This window comes from Eptesicus fuscus, chromosome 23, assembly GCF_027574615.1.
Source record: "Eptesicus fuscus isolate TK198812 chromosome 23, DD_ASM_mEF_20220401, whole genome shotgun sequence".
Lineage (NCBI taxonomy): Eukaryota > Metazoa > Chordata > Mammalia > Chiroptera > Vespertilionidae > Eptesicus > Eptesicus fuscus.
The window spans coordinates 12,331,733-12,352,746 of record NC_072495.1 but is presented as its reverse complement, the minus strand read 5'-3'; the positions used below and the strand labels follow the sequence as shown (position 1 = coordinate 12,352,746).

At 48.5% G+C, this 21,014-nt stretch overlaps 2 protein-coding genes across 6 annotated transcripts in view; both read left to right on the top strand.

Moving 5' to 3' along the window:
* The first annotated feature begins 2,691 nt into the window (after window positions 1-2,691).
* LOC114231898 (uncharacterized) lies at window positions 2,692-10,110 on the top strand. Of its 2 annotated transcripts, none has more exons than XM_028147067.2 (6): window positions 2,692-3,025; window positions 3,332-3,455; window positions 6,015-6,232; window positions 6,852-6,922; window positions 7,185-7,289; window positions 9,879-10,110. In XM_028147067.2, exons 1-6 carry the CDS (start codon window positions 2,861-2,863, stop codon window positions 10,051-10,053), a joined length of 858 nt encoding a protein of 285 aa, XP_028002868.2. In that variant the 5' UTR covers window positions 2,692-2,860; the 3' UTR covers window positions 10,054-10,110. The 2 variants fall into 2 exon arrangements, with proteins under 2 accessions (XP_028002868.2, XP_028002867.2); XM_028147066.2 differs by having other exon boundaries at window positions 2,692-3,082.
* Window positions 10,111-11,981: 1,871 nt separating this feature from the next.
* Window positions 11,982-21,014, top strand: part of PPIL2 (peptidylprolyl isomerase like 2) — a 28,339-nt gene continuing 19,306 nt past the window's right edge. For all 4 annotated transcript variants that reach the window (XM_054712362.1, XM_054712363.1, XM_054712365.1 and 1 more), the window contains exons 1-3: window positions 11,982-12,037; window positions 14,141-14,190; window positions 20,454-20,499. In XM_054712362.1, the coding sequence (XP_054568337.1) occupies window positions 12,006-12,037; window positions 14,141-14,190; window positions 20,454-20,499 (128 nt within the window). In that variant the 5' untranslated portion in view covers window positions 11,982-12,005. The remainder of the gene's footprint in view (window positions 12,038-14,140; window positions 14,191-20,453; window positions 20,500-21,014) is intronic.

Sequence of the window (21,014 nt, the reverse complement as noted above, 5' to 3'; positions counted from 1 at the left end):
GACTGCAGTCCCGCTGAAATCCCCCCTCCCAGCCCTGAGGTCCAGGACAGGCCTCTGACCCCACCCTCCCACGACTGAGCTTCCACCCTACCCATATTGGGGGAGGGGGTCCCCCCCTGCTGGCCCCAGGTGCTCTGACGAGGTTGCACTACTGTGCTCTGAGAAGCAGTGCAATGATATTGTCAAAGCATCTGGGACCAACCTTGGGGGCCCCCATCCCCCACACCTCCACCTCCTCCTTCCAGGCCGGTCCCCTTGGGCCCGCAGGTTCTCCCCTCCCCCCTGCCCTGCTGGCTCCCTTCTCCATGGAAACTTGAGATCCTGGCCAGGCCTGGGCCTCTGGGGTCAGAGGGCACCCTTCCCCCAGGCAGAGGCCCCGCCCCAGTGGGCCTGCATTCCTGGTCTGAGATCCCCACCGACAGACCACCGGGAGAGGCTAGGCAGGCGCTGGCAGGCCTGCCTGACACTCTTTCCCTGTTGCACTACTGTGGGCTGCTGGGAAGCAGTGCAATGATGAAAGGGCATCAGTCAGGTCTAGTCCACCACACACAGCAGCTGGGGGGAGGGAGTTTTGCTGCCTCAGTCCACTTCCCAGTATTAGGTCGTCGTTCAGGGCTGGCCTGGACCTTCCATCAGAGGATTAGGTGAGTGCAGAGCTGGGGAATTGCCCCACAAACTCTCCACCTGCTGGCTGGATAGGTGCAGAGCCAGAGGCCCTGATTAAGAAAAGCTCTGGTTTGAAGAGGATCTTTCATCCTAGCACCCTGGGTAAGACTGGGTCAGGGTCTTGTAGAAAAATCGAGGCCACTGCTTTGCATGGAAGGTCTTTCTGGGCCTGGCTCAGACCCAGCTCACCCTTGACCACGTGGAGGCGAATTGGAACAAGCCCTCCTTGAAGGCTTGGGGAGGACCAGTCTCTGGAGAGAATGATCTCCTGGGTTCTCAGCAGGAAAAGCGCTATTTGGGGTGGGTGGGTATCCTTGGGATATGAAGCCCACAGGTGATGGCCACCAACTGCACCATCTTGTTCTCTTACAGGGAAATATGCTGCCCTGAGCCTGCAGGAGGGACTATGAGGTGCCTGGCATGCCCACCCTCACAGCTGGAATTGGGGGGATTGGAGCTGAACTGCCAAGGAGCCTGGCCCATGCTGGCAGGGCCATCTCCACCGTCAGGACCTGACACAATGCACAATGACAGTCATGTGCCCTAGGACTGTTACTCAAGCCCATCTCCTTAAGAGGAAGCCCAGGTTCCAGATGGGTGTTTGGGAGTTCCTCTCAACCCTAGCTGAGTACATTGGGGTACCGGTTTCACCCCCATCCTGGGGGTAGAAGCCCTTGCATCCAGGGGGAGGATGAGGGGCTATAACACATGGAGGAAGCAAGTCGTGGAAGAAGTGAGCCAGCTGGGCTGCATGGACTCAGGAAGCAAGTTACAGAGACAAAAGAAGGACCCTTGGAGCTTAGGAGAAAGGCAAAGAAAATGCTCCTGGGGGAGGGAAGGGGGGAAAGCAAGGTGTGCTCTAGAGAGAAAGCTTGAGCTGGGTCCTTCATCATATATATATATATTTCAGAGAGGAAGCGAGAGATAGAAATATCAATGATGTGCCCTAACTGGGAATTGGTTCATAGGTCAACATTCAACCACTGAGCCACACCAGCCTGGTGGGTCCTTCTAATTAAGGGCTTTTATTTGGAGGTTTCAGGGAAGGATCTCAATAGAATATCAGGAGTGTCCTTAGGGTCCTGGTCTCCACTGATTGGTCGGCCCCCACCATTCGTCAATAAAGCCAGTCCTCGGCCAGGTTTGGCTGCATTTCTGGGCCTGGAACTGAAACACAACTGAGGCCTAGATTTTATCCCTAGTTTGATGGAAACTCTTGTCTCTGGTCCACAGACCCCAGGCTTTGTTCCTAAGATTATTTGATTCAGGTCTTCTCATTGTCTTGAGGGATTAATGCTTAAGGAAGTGGTCATGCAAGGTCTTGTATGGGAGTCCACTCTCCACCCTCTTTTCCTCCTCTAAGGGAGTCTACCACATGACTAGCCACATGCATAACCAGCTGCATAACCAACAATACGCTAGGAGAAGAAAGGTCACCCTGGGGGTGAGGTTCCACCCCACAACTGTCTTTTCTAGGCACCTGGGACTTTCCACTCTGGGGACCTTGTGTACCTGGCCTATCCTTCCTACTCTGCTCATGTCTAGCTGCCTACCATTTAGGGTGAGAGGACAAGCTGGAGAAGGGTGGGTTTCATGCCGGAGAGGAAGAGGAAGCGGGTGAAAAGTGCGGGGCTGGAGTCGGGGCAGAGTGAAGTCCTCCGGCAGTTGTCTGCAGAAGAAGCAAGGCTCCGGCTGGAGGCCTGGGAGGCTACACACTATGAGAAGGGGGCGCAGCTGAGATGGGGTGGGGCTGGAAGCTGCCCAGCGGGTGTGGGCCTTAAAGAAGTCGGAGGGTTCCTGCGCTTACCACGTTCTTGGTGTGGCCCTAGGCCAGCCCTGACCCAAGCCCTGCCGCCCGCATGGGGATCGGGGTCTAGTCCAGCGCCGTGGCGTTCGCACCCTCGAAAGTGCAAGAGCGCATGCCCAGAGCTGCGGGTATTGTCACGTGCGGCCCTCGCGCGACTTGGCCCGTCAGCGATCTCGGAGGGGATTGGCTGGAGGGGGTGGGCGCGGCGCTGAGGCTGTCGGGAAGAGAGCGGATGTGTTCCGAGGCCCCCACCGAGACCTGAGCGCGGGCCTTGGGAGCGGCCCTTCTCCCCCAGCCTGCAGCGGGTGGGGTCGGCGTGCCTGGACCCTCGGTGACCCCGCCCCGACGGCCGCCGGAAGCCCCGGGCCAGCCCGCAGCCCCACCCGGATGGAGATCCTGGACGAGTTCGACAACGAGTTCCCCCAGAGTGTGATCTTTTGCCAGCGCATATCCGAGGAGGCCTTCGAGAGGCAGGCCGCGACCTACACGGAGCGCGCCCTGCGCCGCCTCTTCCGCAGCCTCGACCGTAACCCGGCGCTGGCCGAGCGGGTGGTGCGAAAGGGCAAGCAGGCCGAGTGCGAGCAGCGCGGGCTCCTCTCCTTCCTCTGGGTGCGGGATGCAGGGGGGGCTGCGGGAGGGTGGGGTGGAAGTCACTGGGTGGGAAGTCCTGCTGCCCTCTAGGGCGGAACTCTGGGCTTGGTGGGCGGGGAAGGAGGGAGGGTTTGGGCCTAGCTGGGTTTGCAGAGTTGGGTCTTGGAGAAGCCTGAGGCAACCCAGCTTGGGGAGTGCGGCAGGCAGGCAGGCGTCTCACCGGTCCAGCTTCCTTCCTCTTGCCCTACCTCTCCCGCTGTGTCGCAGGCGAAGTTCTTCTGTGCAGTCCAGGGGGAGCTGAACTTTTGCAACAGCATGGGCGCCCTGGAGATGCACCAACGCCTGGACCACCTGAAGAGGAGCATCCAACGTGTGCACCTCTACTCCCAGAGTGAGGCTCAACCTTTGTCTGCCCCAAGTAACCCAGAAAATCTGACGCAGGACCCATTGTCCCTGAAGTCCTCATTATGAAAATGAACATACGCAAAACTAGAGACTACGGTGAACACTTTAGTACCCGTCACCTAGCTTCAGCAACTCTCCCTGTCTTGCCATGCTTGTTTTACTCTCTATACCTCCTTTAAGGGAAATCTCAGACATCACTGTATTCCTGAATATTTTTATTTATTTTACTTTTTTATATATTTTATTGATTTCTTACAGAGAGGACAGGAGAGGGATAGAGAGTTAGAAACATCGATGAGAGAGAAACATCCATCAGCTGCCTCCTGCACGCCCCCCACGGGGTATGTGCTGGCAACCAAGGTACATGCCCTTGACCGGAATTGAACCAGGGACCCTTCAGTCTGCAGGCCGACCCTCTAGCCACTGAGCCAAACCAGTCAGATTCCTGAATATTTTTTAATGTTTCTTTTTTTTTTTTTTTTCTTTAAATATATTTTATTGACTTTTTACAGAGAGGAAGGGAGAGGGATAGAGAGTTAGAAACATCGATGAGAGCCAAAACCAGTTTGGCTCAATGGATAGAGCGTCGGTCTGCGGACTGAAAGGTCCCAGGTTCGATTCCGGTCAAGGGCATGTACATTGGCTGCGGGCACATCCCTGGTAGGGGGTGTGCAGGAGGCAGCTGGTCGATGATTCTCTCTCATCGATGTTTCTAGCTCTCTATCCCTCTCCCTTCCTCTCTGTAAAAAATCAATAAAATATATTAAAAAAAAAAAAAAAGAAAGAAACATCGATGAGAGAGACACATCCATCACCTGCCTCTTGCACACCCCCTACTGGGGATGTACCCGAAACCAAGGTACATGCCCTTGACCGGAATCGAACCTGGGACCCTTGAGTCCGAAGGCTGACGCTCTATCCACTGAGCCAAACCGGATAGGCTTTTTAATGTTTCTTAGTTAAAAAAAAAAAAAAAAAAGACAGCTCCTGACATAATCACAGCGTCAATCCTGATACAATTAACAACAGTTCCCTAATATTAACTAATACTTAGTCCATAATAAGGTCTCCCAGAAGGTCCGTAAAAGCCTTCCTACACTTGCTCTGTCATTTTAGAACCCAAGAAGGCCCACACATTGGCTTGGTTGTTAGCTCTCTTAGGTTCCTTTTCACTAGGGTGACCATCTAATTTGTGTCCACATTGGGGCACTTGAGAGGGTAGAATGAGGGGGTACCATATTACTGACCACACAGGGATGGCAAATGAGGGTGGGTGGCCACTGCTGCTGAAGTCCCCTTGGAGGTGGAAGGGAAGCCCTACTCCCTCCCCTCCCGGCTATGGGCTTGAAGAACAACAGTGTTGTCCTTTGGGGTATCCCCCATCATGGGTTTATATCTGTTGTCTTGGTCATCCGCGATGTTTGTCCCCCTCTGCCTTTGTTCCTTGGACAGTCCCTCTAGCGCCTTGTTTGATTTGGGTTCAGTTTTTGGGGTGTGTTTGTATTCAGCACTAGACTGTGCTGGTGGTGGGGCTACTTTCTTCTGCGTCACCTGGCTGTTTCCCTTTCCGTGATGCTGAGCGTGAGTGCTCCGTGACACCATTTCATCTGACGGCAGGATGCCCAGCATGTGTACCTTTTACCACAGCCTCCTGAGGTAGCGTGGATGTTATTTTATCCTTGTTTTTACGGAAGAGGAAACAGGTCCAGGGAGGCTAGGTCACATAGTAAGTCATGGAGTCTGGACTTGAACTCAGGTCTGGATTGTTCCGGGGTACAGGCTCTTAGCCTCCAGGACAATGCTCCCTGGTATTGGTTATCCTCATTCTAGATGATCTGATCTGATGGGCGGTCTGGGGAGCTTGTTAACCCTCACTTTGCTGATAGTCTTCAACTTTGAACAGTAAATATAGCCAGACTTGTTGAAGTAGGAAGACCTAACATGGAGAGAGGAGAGGGATCAGACCCCAAGTTCCTTCCCCTCAAAGATTTCCTCCCTGAGCCCCTTCTGCAAGACCGCCTCCTTGTGGGTTTTCTCATAGAAGGGTCTTTTGCACACCCCAGGACAGCCCTGGGGCTGGGTATAGTCCGTGGGCTCATTTTCCAGGGCCTGGATCCCCAAGGGTACTGGTGGATTCAAGGACTTTCCTCTTGCCCTACCTGTTGGGGGTTGGGGAAGCAGCAGACCAACTTGCCCAGGTCAAGCCCAGCCCTTCTTGGCAGTGATACTCGATCCCTTCCCATGAGATTCTGCCCTTGAAGTCGGGCAGCCTGATCGTGGATCCTGCCTGTGCCTTGTACAGTTGGAGTTTCTGGTTCCTCTTGAAGGTGGAGACAAAAGTACCCTTTCCATGAGGCAGTTGTGGTGTCAATGAGATGGTGCATGTTGGTGCCTGTCAACAGTGGGTCTAGGCATTGCTCTGACCCACCCTTTGGGGGCCTGCCTCCCCTCTCTGTTGGAGAAACTGAAAACACCATCGTGTTTGGCCCCACTCGACCCTGTCCTGGCTGAGGGGTAGGCACCCACTGGTACCTTTTTGTCACAGGTGCCAAGAAGAAGAGAAGGAAACCAAAAGTAAAGAAACTAGAACCCATCCTCTTGCGCAACCGGTCAACCTCCCCCTGCCTGCCACCAACACTGCTGCCACCTCCACCACTGCCACCACCTGTCACCACCATGTCCTCTGTGGTGGTCCGGTCGTCACCCTCTGTCTACACTATGCCCAGGGTCTTTGGCCCCTTTCCTCCGCTGCCTAGCAAGTCGGTCAGTGGGTGTATTGCCCCCCCCCCCGCCCCCTTACAATCCTGGGAGGGGCAGCCACTCCCACAGCTCTCGGGCCCACAGCAGTGATTCTCAGAACTTTGTTTTTAAGCTGCAGAGCCCCTTTTTAAGAATATAGGCAAAGTCTTGGGTGGAACAGCAGTGGATAAAGCAATAAAAGGGGGGCTACTCTGATTGAATGATTGGGGTAGGAGTTGAAGGCTACCTGCTTGGCTTCAGCTGAGCAAGGCGACCCCAAATGCACCGGGCAGAATCCTAGGGCTGCCAGAGGACAAGTGGAGGACCACAGGCCCCCCTGCCATGACTCTCTGAGGCTGTTCTCCTGTAGTGCCCTTCCTTACCTTCTACCCCCACCTGACTCCCACTTATCCCACACACTCTCTCCAGCAAGCCCCTCCCCTTAGGACCTTCTCAGTTGGCTCCTAGCCCCTATTTCCTGTCTCCCTAGCACCAAGTTCAAGATGAGCACAGAGGATGAGCCTGACATATTTGCTGATTAAATGAAAGTCACATAGTTTTCATAGTTCTCGTATAGGTAATTTTTTTTTTTTCACGGTCGAGGCCCTCACACTTGTCCTGACATTGCCTTTGTTTCCTACAGACGGAGAAATTGGAAGTTTCAAGTTCTGAAGTGAAATTAAACTGGCCTGGCCTATCATCGAACCCAAAGAGGTAAAAGGAATTTATTTTGGGCTTGAGGTAAGTGACCCAGGGAGTTTTGGAGAGCATGCTTTGTGCCAGGCTGAGCTATTATTTCCTCCCCACCTCTAAGTTAACCCTCGCCACAGTCCCGAGTGGTTATTCTCATTGTTCAAGGAAGGAGTCTGGGCTCAGCAGTCCCTGTCCCCAGGTCAGAGTGGTGCCCACCAAGACTGGAGACGCCCCGCTTAGGAGGATCCCAGAGCTGACAATGACTCTCTGCTCTGTCTTGCAGACGCATGGTTGATCTGACCCCCTTGGTCCTCACTCCTGGAGGCTTCCATTTCTCGTACCTGCCCAGAAACAGTGTGCACAAGCTCCACTACCCTGGCTTCCCCTGGTAAGAGTGCTTCTGAGCCGCCCCGGGCCAGTCACCATTCTGGCTCAGCCGCTGCTTTGCTTCTGACCAGCATTGTGGTGGCGTGGCCAAGGGCTAGACAAATGGTCTTTATGACGATGCCTTCCACTTCCAGGAAGGACCCTTATGTAATCAGGAGTGCTGGAAAAGTCACTCCCTACTGTGTGTATTGGTGAGAAATTAGAAACAGCCCAGAGGCCAAGCGAAAGGGAAGGATTACATCAACCGTGGGCAGTCCTGTCTATGATTTATATACATGCTTGTTTTGCAAAGCAGGGTTTTAAAAATCACCTGTGTTTTCACTTAGGGATATTAAGTATTTCCTATATCATTGAGTGTTATTCTAAAATATGATTTAGACTGTCTGTTTCATTGCATCCGATAACTTTTTAAAAATATATATTTATTGGTTTTAGAGAGGAAGGAAGAGGGAGAGAGAGATAGAAACATCAATGATGAGAGAGAACCATTGATTGGCTGCCTCCTGCATGCCCCCCACTGGGGATGGAGCCTGCAACCCAGACATGTGCCCTTGGCCAGAATCGAACCTGGAATCCTTCAGTCCTCAGGCCGACACTTCATCCACTGAGCCAAACCAGCTAGGGCCAGATAAATTTTTTAACAGCCTTATTGATATATTATTACTTACATATTACACTAGAGGCCTGGTGCATGAAATTCATGCATGGCAAAAAATAAAAAAATTCATGCATGGCGGGGGATGTGTGTCCCTCAGCCCAGCCTGCACCCTCTCCAATCTGGGGCCCCTTGAGGGATGTCTGACTGCCCGTTTAGGCCTGATCCTGCCTGGATCGGGCCTAAACGGGCAGTCAGACATCCCTCTCACAATCCAGGACTGCTGGCTCCCAGCTGCTCGCCTGCCTGCCTTCCTGATTGTCCCTAACCGCTTCTGCCTGCCAGCCTAATCACCCCCTAACCACTTCCCTGCCAGCCTGATTGATGCCTACCTGCTCCCCTGCCAGCATGTTTGCCCCTAACTGCCCTCCCCTGCAGGCATGGTCACCCCCAACTGCTCTCCCCTGAAGGCCTGGGTCCCCCCAACTGCCCTTTCCTGCAGGCCTGGTCACCCCCATCTTCCTTCCTCTGCTGGCCTGGTCACCCTTAACTGCCCTCCCCTGCAGGCTTGATCATCCCCAACTGCCCTTCCTTGCAGGCCTGGTCCCTCCCAACTGCCCTCCCCTTCTGGCCTGATCACCCACAACTGCCCTCCCCTGCTGGCCATCTTGTGGCCATCTTGTGGTGGCCATCTTGTGTCCACATGGGGGCAGCCATCTTGTGTGTTGGAGTGATGGTCAATTTGCATAATACTCTTTTATTAGATGGATAATTAACTTATATTAAAGTATACAATTCAGATCCAGCCGGTTTTGCTCAGTGGATAGAGCATCAGCCCTTGGACTGAAGGGTCCCAGGTTTGATTCTGATCAAGAGCACGTACTTGGGTTGCAAGCTTCATCCCGACCCTGGTTGGGGCACATGCGGGAGGCAACCAATTGATGTGTCTCTCTCACATTTATGTTTCTCTCTCTCTGTCTCTCCCCTTCCCTTCCACACACTTTCTAAAGATCAATGCAAAAAAATATCCTTTAGTGACGATAAAAAACACACACACACCCACCTTTAAATTCACCAATAATAATAGATGCAAATACTCCATTGTATGGATGGAACATCATTTACTGAACCATTCTTTTAAAAAAATAAAGATTTTTATTGATTTTTAGAAAGAGAAGGAGAGGGAAACATCTATCTGCTACCTCCTGCACATCCCCTACTGGGGATAGAGCCCGAAACCCAGGCACGTGCCCTGAGAGGGGAATCCAACCAGCAACCTTCCAGTGCATGGGGCACCAATGCCCAACCAACTGAGCCACACTGGCCAGGGCTCAACCATTCTTGCTTGTTGAAATATTTCACTAATGGGGACAATTTTTAGGCTCTTGTTAACGTATTGATTTCTGAGTGAGCTGTGCTCTCATGATGCCACCACCAAAAATAAGTTATTTTTAATTGGTTTGAAAATTTCACAAAAGCAGAACATATTCCATGGGGAAAAGTTAACAATACAGAAACGCATACACAAAATATGAGTCCCATGTTGATAAAAGTCCTGCTGCTAAGAGTTTCATGTGTACCCCTTCAACACACACACACACACACACACACACACACACACTCAGGTTAATTTTAAACCAAAGCAGGGTTGCATTTTATGTACTTCTCAGCAACTTGCTTTTTTCCATTACTGTAGCATTGGGGTGTCTTCACTTGTTGGGATATACAGACCTTCCTCATTCCTTTAACGGCCCCAGAATAGTCCACTGCATGGCTGTACCTTGTTCCCTAATGGATGTTTAGATTGTTTCCAGGTTTTCACAATCACAACATTGCTGCAGGGAGCAGCCATGAACAAACATTCTTGGGAGAGATTTTTGGAAGTATAAATGTATTTAGAGTCATCCTACCACTTGGGAAGGGGGTTTGTCATGTGTACCCCTGATGTTGTTGATGTCCCATCTCATGGACATATCTTGGCTGTCTCCTGCACAGGACTTCAGCCTGTAATGACTCCCCCAACACCAAGGAGACACCATCCCCTCCTGTGGAGACCCCCGTTTTCACTCCACCTGTCCTGCTCAAGTTCCAGCCTGTGCCCAGACCTAAAGATGACTCAGAGACTGACCATGGCAGTGCAGAGTCTGTGCCCCACGAGCGGGGCCCATAACCTCTTCCCTGCAGACTGTGGCGGAGGAATGAATAAAGTTCTCATGGAGGTGCCTTTCTCAGGCTGGGCTTCTTAGGGGCTGTGCAATCCCATGGGCTCCCTGCACCCCGAAGAGGTTGTCAGGGAAGTGCCATCCTGAGGCCTTGAGGCCTGAGCTTACTTTCATTAGGTGGTCAGGTCAGTGCTACTGCGAACTCCCCTCGCTTGCAGTCTAACATGGGAATTCAGCCACGTGCATCTTGAAAGAGAAATGAGTGAGGAGAGAGTGATGCCTTTCCCTGCAGTGACTCTGTGGCCCCTCACTTGACCCCACTGACTTGCAAGTCTACCTTTTTTCTTCCTACACCTGGCCCCTAAACACAAGCCTCATCTGGGTACAAGTTTAGAAACAGTGATCTCTTCCCTCCCTAGAGTAAAATGAGCTGGTGAGTCAGTTTCCAACTTGGCACCTTCCTAAGGAATTTCAAAGATAGTGACTCTAATTGTTGCTTCACACCCTGACCTCAGAAACAAACCTGCATGTGAGATGTGAGCCTTCACAAATGCTTGATGACTGATGGGCATTAGCAGATGTGCATTGAGCCTTTGTGTATGTTCCACAACTTGCTTGGGACTGGAGATAATAAACCAAGCAGGGGCCCCTTCCCTTAAGGAACTTACACCCATCCCATCCTCCGTGAGTGTGTGTGTGTGTGTGTGTGTGTGTGTGTGTGTGTGAGTGAGTGAAGGGGCCAGCCATGAGATGAGATAAGGGCAAGGACAACTGGGTTTGGGTAACTAGGTGGAGATTGGTATGGTGGGGGAGAGTGGAGACAGGGGGTGAGAGATGGAGTATTCTGCTTTGAGGAGACGTTAAATTGGAAATCAGTGGGTACCCAAGTAGAAATCGGGAGTCTGGAGCACTGGCAATTTAGTGTTGGGAGTCAGGGGTTACAAGTGGTACTTAAAACCACGAGACTGGGCAAGGTCACCCAGTACTTGAGTGTAGACAGATGTCTGGGGCTCTGGGTGGGGCACATAAACGTGATCTGGCCAAGGGAAGGGTGGGTCAGAAGATACTCAAGGGATCAGTGAGGGCTTTGGACCTTCTGGCTTGGGTAAGGTGACCAGATCGTCCCGCTTTTGGCGGGACAGTCCCGATCCTAACCCGCCAAAAGCGGGACGATCTGGTCACTTTAGGCTTGGGCCACTCAGAAGGCCCTGGAGGCTGTGGAAACCAAATGGGTGGAGAGAATGGGAGGTGAGTGGGTACATAGCAAATGTGGACGTCGCTTTGGAGACATCTGTCAAAAACCCATTGAGGGGAGCAAAAATGGAGCGGAGGCTGGTGGAACTTTAGGCTCCAGGCGGGCTACTTAAAAGAGCTGAGGCCTGGCTGGTGTGGTTCAGTGGTTGAGTGTCCACCTATGAACCAGGAGGTCACAGTTCCATTCCCTGTAGGGGCTCATGGCTGAATTGCTGGCTCCAGCCCCAGTGGGATCTTGTGGGAGGCAGCCAATTGGTGGTTAGCTCTCATGGTTGATGTTTTTGTCTCTCCTCCCTTTCTGAAATCAATAAAAATACATTAAAAAATCCCCAAAAAACCTGAGGACCCAGGTCAAACCAAGATGGGTTTGAGTGGGGAGGGCACTGAGTCGGGCTGGCGAGGCGCTTGGGAGAAGACTGAGTCAGAGGCAGCTCAGCTCTGACGGAACAAGAGCCCAATTGGGAAACGTCTTAGGCGCCGGCTGCGATAGCGGACTGGCGCGCTTGCCTCCAGGGACCACAATTCCCGGCATGCTCAGCGCCCGCTTCCGTGGCGGGACCCGGAAGTACTTAAGGATCTCGGCTGGGAAGCGGCGGACGCGGCTGACTGGGTCGTGTGTTGACGACTTTCCGCGTTCGCTGGTCCTGCCGCCGCCACCGCCACCGCCACCGCCACCGCCACCGCCACCGCCACCGCCACCGCCACCATGGGGAAGAGACAGCACCAGAAAGACAAGATGTAAGTTGAACCGCAGCCAGGCGTTCCTGGCTCTGCCTGAACCCCCCCTCTGCCTCAGTCTCCGCCTGTTCTGCGCTCTGCGGTGTCTCCCGCTCCCGCTTTCAGAGTGGACCCCGGAACCCCCTCAGGTGTCGCATCCTCCCAGAAGCTTCCGTCCCCTCAGGTGGAGTAATACCTTCCCTTCCCCCAGCCGCCCAAATCTCCCGCTTTGGAGGCGTCTGCTCTAATAGACCGTAAGTGCCCTCACCTGGGCGCGGCCTTCCCACCGCCTCGGCGCTCCTCGGACACAGCCCCCTCGACTTCGCTTTGGCCTTGCCCACTCGCGAGCTCTGCTCCTGAGTTAGCCCCTCTCCTGCGCCTCCTGTCTCCCCCAGTGTGCTGGTTCCTGCCCATCAGCTTACACATGAACAGAAGCTTCCAGTTGAAAGCAAACCCACCTTACCCATATTTCCCTTCAGCTGCCACCGTGTTTCTTACGTGCAAGAGCTGTGTCTGCTGGCTCTTTTCTGCTGTCTCTTGAAACTACTTCGACTTCAGTCAGGCTTTCGTCTCCAGCACTGCTCTTGTCAGGAACCCAGTAACTTCCATGTTGCTAAATCTCGTGGTCAATTCCCAACCCTCATTGTGTTGTGCTCCTCAACAGCATATGACACAACTGACCACCTCTCTCCTTCTAAGCCCTTCTTGGGGATCCTCCTCCCCATCTCCCAGTGGGTGATCTGTCTAGTCTTGCAGTAGTCAGCTGCTTACTCGACAGCTTCACTTGGAAGTCTAATGGAAATCTCACATTTAGTATGCTTCAAAGGGAACCTTGTTTTTCAGTGCCTGAGCCTGCTCCTCCCCCATTTTCCCTAACTCAGTTTGCTCAGGTCAGAAGTCTGGGGAGTTAGCCTTGGTACCTCTTTCCCTCAGCAGTTTTTTTTTTTCTCCAGCCCATCAGCAAGTCCTGCTGGCAATTTCAGGCACTGACCACTCTCTCGCCCACCAGTTCCCACAAAGGGGAGTTTATGTCAACTCCTTGGACCTTTGTAGTTCTCTCCTGATTGGATTTCTGCTGCCTCTCTTGCTTGTCCCGCTATAAGCAACCAGAGTGATGCTTTGAGGACTTACGTTAGGCATGTCAGAGCTCTGCTCCAAACCCTCCAACAGCGTTCCATCCTGCTTACAGCAAATCCGGAGTCCTCACGTGGCCTGCAAGGCCCCTGGTGCTCGGACCAGCGTCTGTGTCTCCTTCATCTGCTGCCACAGGGCTCCACGCAGTTTGTCAGTGGCTTCACCCTTTTTTTAAAAAAAATATATTTTTATTGATTTCAGAGAGGAAGGGAGAGGGAAGAGAGATAGAAACATCAATGATGAGAGGGAATCACTGATCGGCTGCCTCCTGCACGCCCCCTACTGGGGGTCGAGCCCGAAACCCAGGCATGTGCCCTTGGCTGGAGTCGAACCTGGGACCATTCAGTCCACAGGCGGATGCTCTATCCACTGAGCCAAACCAGCTAGGGCGGCTTCACCCTTTTTTGGGAACACAACAGCTTTTCCTGCTTCGTGGCTTTTATATGTGACATGCCTGCTTGGTCCTTCTGCCTGGAAAGCTCTTCCCCCAGATCTTCATAGGCTAGCTCCTTCTCATCATCAAGCCTCTGTTAAGTTCAGTTCATTTTCTTCAGAGCAAAGCAGGACTGTTTGTATTTTTTAAAAAATATATATTTTATTGATTTTTTACAGAGAGGGAGAGAGAGGGATAGAGAGTTAGAAACATCGATGAGAGAGAAACATCAATCAGCTGCCTCCTGCACACCCCCCACTGGGGATGTGCCCGCAACCAAGGTACATGCCCCCGACCGGAATCGAACCCGGGACCCTTGAGTCCGCAGGCCGACGCTCTATCCACTGAGCCAAACCGGTTTCGGCTGGACTGTTTGTATTTGTTACTTGTTTGTGTATCCCCATGCCTATTGTGTTTATCAGTATGTGCCTTTCACATAGTAGGTATTTAACAAACATTTGCCGACTGAGTAAAATGATTCAGTCATCCATTACTTCCAGAGACTCTGTCCTCTTTACAAAGGGGGTGGAAGTAAGATTTCTCTTTCTCTCCTTCAGGTACATTACCTGTGCTGAATATACTCACTTCTATGGTGGCAAGAAACCAGGTAAGGCATGAACTCTTCCTCTTCCCCTTGGTATGTGTGGGGGTGTAATTAAGGAATGATGTCTTTGCTACAATGAGCCTGTAAAAAATAATGGCCCTAGCCGGTTTGGTTCAGTGGATTAGAGAGTCGGCCTGCAGACTAAAGCATCCCAGGTTCGATTCCGGTCAAAGGCACATGCTGGGTTGTGGGCTTGATTCCCAGTAGGGGGTATGCAGGAGGCAGCCGATCAATGATTCTCTCTCATCATTGATGTTTCTATCTCCCCCTCTCTCTTCCTCTCTAAAATCAATAAAAATATATTAAAATAATAATAACAATGAACAAGAACATGGAAACTTAGAGTAGACAAATGGGCTGAGGACACAGACAAGTCAGAAAAGAGCAAGATATATGAGAAAGTGTCTAATACTGGTGTGTGTGTGTGTTTTTTAAATATGTTTTTATCGCCTGACTGGTATAGCTCAGTGGATTGAGCATCATCCCATGGAACAAGAGGTCCGGGTTGGATTCCCGATCAGGGCACATGTCCAGGTTTTGGGCTCAATCCCAGTAGGTGGCGTGCAGGAGGCAGCCAGTCAATGTATCTCTCTCATCAGATGTTTCTGTCTCCTCTCTTCCTCTCTGAAATCAATAAAAATATATATTTCTTTATTTATGTTTAAACTCTTTATTGTTGCAAATATTACATATGTCACCCTTTCCCCCCATTCACCCCCTGCAGCCCACCCCACCACCATAAAATTGCATACGGCAATTTTAGTTGATTACCTTCCACCCACCCTCCCCGCCTTCCCTCTGAGATTCCGCACTCTGTTCCATGCTTCCATGTCTCTGGATCCACTCTGTTCATAAGTTTATTTTGTTAATTAGATTCCATATATGAGTGAGATCATGTGATTCTTGTCTTTCTCTGAATGACTTATTTCACTTAGCATGATGCTGTCCAGGTCCCTCCATGCTGTCTCAAAGAGATTCTTCTTTTTTACTGCTGCATAGTACATGGTGTAAATGTACCACAGTTTTTTTATCCACTCATCTACTGATGGGCACTTGGGCTGTTTCCAGATCTTAGCTATTGTAAATAGTGCTACTATGAACATAGGAATGCATACATTCTTTCTGATTGGTGTTTTGGGTTTCTTAGGATATATTTCTAGAAGTGGGATCACCAGGTCAAATGGCAGTTCCATATTTAATTTTTTGAGGAAACTCCATACTGTTTTCCATAATGGTTGCACCAGTCTGCATTCCCACCAGCAGTGTACTAGGATTCCCTTTTTTCCACATGCTCGCTAGCACTTGTCATTTGTTGATTTGTTGATGGCAGCCATTCTGACAGGTGTGAGATGATACCTCATTGTCGTTTTAATTTGCATTTCTGATGATCATTGACTTCGAGCATTTTTTTCATATGTCTCTTGACCATCTGTATATCCTCTTTGCCAAGTGTCTATTTAGGTCCTTTGCCCATTTTTTAATTGGATTGTTTGTCTTCCTTTTGTTAAGTTGTTCATTATATATGTTGGATATTAATCCTTTATCAGATGTAGCATTGCCAAATATGTTCTCCCATATAGTGGGCTCCCTTCTCATTTTGTTGATTTTTTTTTCTGCTGTGCAGAAGCTTTGTTTTGATGTAGTCCCATTTGTTTATTTTCTTCTTAGTTTCCTTTGCCCTAGGACCGTGGTTGGCAAACTGTGGCTTGTGAGCCACATGCAGCTCTTTGGCCCCTTGAGTGTGGCTCTTCCACAAAATACCACGGCCTGGATGAGTCTATTTTGAAGAAGTGGCGTTAGAAGAAGTTTAAGTTTAAAAAATTTGGCTCTCAAAAGAAATTTCAATCATTGTACTGTTGATATTTGGCTCTGTTGACTAATGAGTTTGCCGACCTCTGCCCTAGGAGATATGTAAACATATTGCTATGAGAGATGTCTGAGATTTTACTGCCTATGGTTTCCTTCTAGGATTTTTATGGTTTCCCGACTTACATTTAGGTCTTTTATCCATTTTGAGTTTATTTTTGTGTATGGTGTAAGTTGGTGGTCTAGTTTCATTTTTTTGCATGTATCTGTCCAATTTTCCCAGCACCATTTATTGAAGAGGCTGTCTTGACTCCATTGTATACTCTTGCCTCCTTTGTCAAATACTAATTGAGCGTAATGGCTTGAGTCGATTTCTGAGGTCTCTTTTCTGTTCCATTGATCTATATGCCTGTTCTTGTGCCAGTACCAGGCTGTTTTGATTATGGTGGCTTTGTAGTATAACTTGAAATCTGGTATTGTGATTCCTCCAACTTTGTTCTTTCTCAAGATTGCTGCAGTTATTCGGGGTCTTTTTTGGTTTCATAGAAATTTTTGGAGTATTTGTTCTAGATCTGTGAAATATGCCGTTGGTATTTTAATAGGGATTACATTGGATCTGTAGATTGTCTTGGGTAGTATGGACATTTTAATGATGTTGATTTCTGCCAATCCATGAATATGGAATATTCTTCCACTTGTTTATATTTTCTCTTTTTTTTTTCAACATCCTGTAGTTTTCCGAGTACAAGTCTTTCTCCTCCTTGGTTAAGTTTATTCCTAAGTATCTTAATTTTTTTGTTGCAATGGTAAATGGGATTGTTTTAGTTTCTCTTTCTGAGAATTCATTATTGGTGTTTTAAAAAAAAAAACCATTGCCGAAACCGGTTTGGCTCAGTGGATAGAGCGTCGGCCTGCGGACTCAAGGGTCCCAGGTTCGATTCCGGTCAAGGGCATGTACCTTGGTTGCGGGCACATCCCCAGTAGGGGGTGTGCAAGAGGCAGCTGATCGATGTCTCTCTCTCATCGATGTTTCTAACTCTCTATCCCTCTCTCTTCCTCTCTGTAAAAAATCAATAAAATATACTTAAAAAAAACACACACAAAAAAAACCCATTGATTTTTGGGTGTTGATTTTGTATCCTGCTACATTGCCAAATTGATTTATTAAATCTAGTAGTTTTTTGGTGGAGTCTTTAGAGTTTTCTATGTATAATATGATGTCATCTGTGAATAATGAGAGTTTTACTTCTCCTTTCTAATTTGGATTAAAAAATCAGTAAGTATTTTATTGATTTCAGAGAGGAAGGGAGAGAGAGAGAGAGAAACATCAATGATGACAGAGAATCATGGATCGGCTGCCTCCTCCATGCCCCACACTGGGGATCAAGCCTGTAACCCGGCATGTGCCCTGACCTGGAATCGAACCGTGACCTCCTGGTTCATAGGTTGATGCTCAACCACTGAGCCACACCGGCTGGGCGGATAAAATATTTTTTAAGAAATATGTTTTTATCGATTTTTAGAGAGAGAGGAAGAGAGAGGGATAGAGAGATAGAAAGAAACATCATGGATTAGTTGTCTCCTGCATGCCCCCTACCAGGAATTGAACCAGCAACCTTTTGGTTCTTGGGTTAACACTAAATCACACCGGCTGGGCAATCTTGGTGTGTTTTATTAATGTAGGTTAAAATAACCTTTTTTTTCTCTATCAAGATAATAAGGTCAGGCATACCTCATTTTATTGCTCTTCACTTTATTGCACTTTGCAGACATTATTTTTTGAGCAAGTCTGGGGGTGAGTTTTCCAACAGCATTTGTTCACTTTGTATCTCTGTGTCCCATTTTGGTAATCCTTGCAATATTTCAGACTTTTTTAAAATTATATTTGTTATGGTGACTTGGGCTTTTGTTTGTTTGCTTTTTTTTTTTTCATAGATTGTTTTAATACATTAGCTCATCTTTCCTTTGAGAAAAATCATTGTCTTGGTTTCTATAATTGAAAACAATAATATCTTCTGTTGGGTCAGTAATATCTTCTGAAGGCTAAGTGTGCTAAGGTCTCTGAAAGTTCAATGTGAGTATGAATCACCTGTAGATCTTGTTAAAATGATGCAGACTATAATTCAGAAGGTCTGGGACTGCATGTCCAACCAGCTTCCAGGTGATGGCAGTGCTATTACTTGACACACCATACTTACATTGGAAAAAAATGCCATCTAGAATTTTAATAGGCAGAGAGGAAAAGTCAGTGTCTGGCTTCAAAGCTTCAAAGGTCAGGCTGATTCTGTTTTTAGGGACTAATGCAGCTGTTGACTTGAAATTGAAGCTAATGCTCATTTACCATTCTGAAAGTCCAAGGGTCCTTAAGAATTATTCCACATCTACTCTGCCTGTGCTCTGTGAATGGAACGGCAAAGCCTGGATGACAGCACATATGCTTACAACACAGCTTACTAAAGATTTAAAGTCTACTGTGAGTCCTTCAGAAAAAAAGTTTCCTTTCAAAATATCACTACTCATTGATAATGCACCTGGTTACCCAAGAGGTCTGATGGAGATATACAATGGCATTAATGTTGTTTTAATGCCTGCGAACAGAACCTTCATTCTGCAGCCCATGGACCAAGAAAGTAATTTTGCCTTTCAAGTCATTATTTAAGAAATACAAGTCATAAGGTTATAGTTGCTGTAGATGGTGATTCCTCTGATGGATTTGGGCAAAGTAAATTGAAAACCTTCTGGAAAGAATTCACCATTCCAGATGCCATTAAGAATACTCATGATTCATGGGAAGAAGCCAAAATATCAACATTAACAGGCATTTGGAAGAAGTTGATTCCAGCCCTCCTGGATGACTTTGAGGGCTTCAGGACTTCAGTGGAGGAAGTAGCTGCACATGTGGTAGAGAGAGCAAGAGAACTAGAATTAGAAGTGGAGCCTGAAAATGTGACTGAATTGCTGCAATCTCATAATAAGACTTTATGGATGAGGAATTGCTTCTTGTGGATGAACCAAGAAAGTGGTGTTTAAAGTGACAACAGGATTTAGAATATTACATGCCTTTAGTTGATAAAGCGGTGGCAGGGTTTACGAGGATTAATTTCAATTTTGAGAGAAGTTATGTGGGTAAATGCTGTCAAATAGCATTGCAAGTTACAGAGAAATCGTCATGAAAGGAAGAGTCAGTTGATGAGGCACACTTCACTGTTGTTTTATTTTAAGAAATTGTTACTGCCACCCCAACCTTCGGCTACCACCACCCTGATCAGTCAGCAGCCATCAACATCAAGACAAGACCCTTGCCGGAACCGGTTTGGCTCAGTGGATAGAGCGTCGGTCTGCGGACTGGAAGGTCCCAGGTTCGATTCCGGTCAAGGGCATGTACATTGGTTGCGGGCACATCCCCCGTGGGGGATGTGCAGGAGGCAGCTGGTCGATGTCTCTCTCTCATCAATGTTTCTGGCTCTCTATCCCTCTCCCTTCCTCTCGGTGAAAAATCAATAAAATATATTAAAAAAAAAAAAAAAAAGACAAGACCCTTTACCCGGTAAAAGATTATGACACGCTGAAGGCTCAGATGATGGTTAGTAATTTTAGCAATAAAGTATGTTTTAATTAAGGTATATATATCTACAGTACATTTTGCTATTATACACTTAATTGACTAGTATAGTATAAACATAACTTTTATAAGCACTGGGAAACCAAAAACTTTGAATCCCTTTATTACAATATTCGCTTTATTGTGGTGGTCTGGAATCGAACTCGCAGTGTCTCTGAGGTATGCAGTGTGTACTTTTATCTCTTTTTTTTTTCTTAAATATATTTTATTGATTTTTTACAGAGAGGAAGGGAGAGTGATAGAGAGTTAGAAACATTGATGAGAGAGAAACATCTATCAGCTGCCTCCTGCACACTCCCCACTGGGTATGTGCCTGCAACCAAGGTACATGCCCTTGACTGGAATCGAACCTGGGACCCTTGAGTCCGCAGGCTGATGCTCTATCCACTGAGCCAAACCGGTTAGGGCACTTTTTTCTCTTAAGTTCTTTCCTGATGTGTCCCATGTGCTTTGGTTCTATCTATTGAAAGTTTTTAATCCGAAGCAATTGCTGCAGTAGGTAAATTACATGAATTTTTTCTTTTTTAAAAAATATATTTTTATTGATTTTAGAGAGGAAGGGAGAAGGAGAGAGAGAAACATCAATGATGAGAGAGAATCATTGATTGGCTGCCTCCTGCACACACCCCCACTGGGGATTGAGCCTGCAACCTGGGCATGTGCCCTGACTGAGACTTGAACTGTGACCTCCTGATTCATAGGTCAACACCCAACCACTGAGCCACGCAGGCTGGGCTACATGAACTTTTTCTTAAAATGTAATTGAATTGTTGATAGGGATACATAGGTGAAATTTTTACAGAATAAATTTTCTGTCTCTTATTTTTGTTTTAAACAGATATCCCACAAACAAATTTTCGTCGTTTACCTTTTGACCACTGCAGGTAAGAGTTTTGAGAGTTTACTCTTTCCCTTGTAATAGTTCTCCGATACTCAGTTATTTGACAGTGAATCTGATCCTTGGAGATGCAGCTGTGGGTTTTGTCTGTGTCCCTCCGCCTCCCTCTCCCCAGATCGTCCCTGAACTGGGAGAAGGTGACTCAACAATGATAAGAACTAATGATTCTTTTCTGTTTATTCTGTGTCTGTGTTTACAAGTACAGTGTTACCTTCCAAGGTGGGCAGGCTCTGTTGTTAAGCCTGTTTTACAGTTGAGAGAATCAGTGCTTAGAAGAGCGAAGTGCCTTGCCCAGGTGTCACATCCAGGCAGTGGTGCCACTGAGGCGTGAGCCCAGTGGTCTACTGTGGACCTGTGCCTCTCACACTTTACCTTTGGTTCAGAGTCCAAGTGGTAACGACAGCTGCAATAGTCATGATACTGTGAGCCCCTTTCCCCTTCCCTGGGGAATGCAGGTCACTGGTGGGAGTGGGGAGGGACCCAGCTTTAGAGCCACTCAGA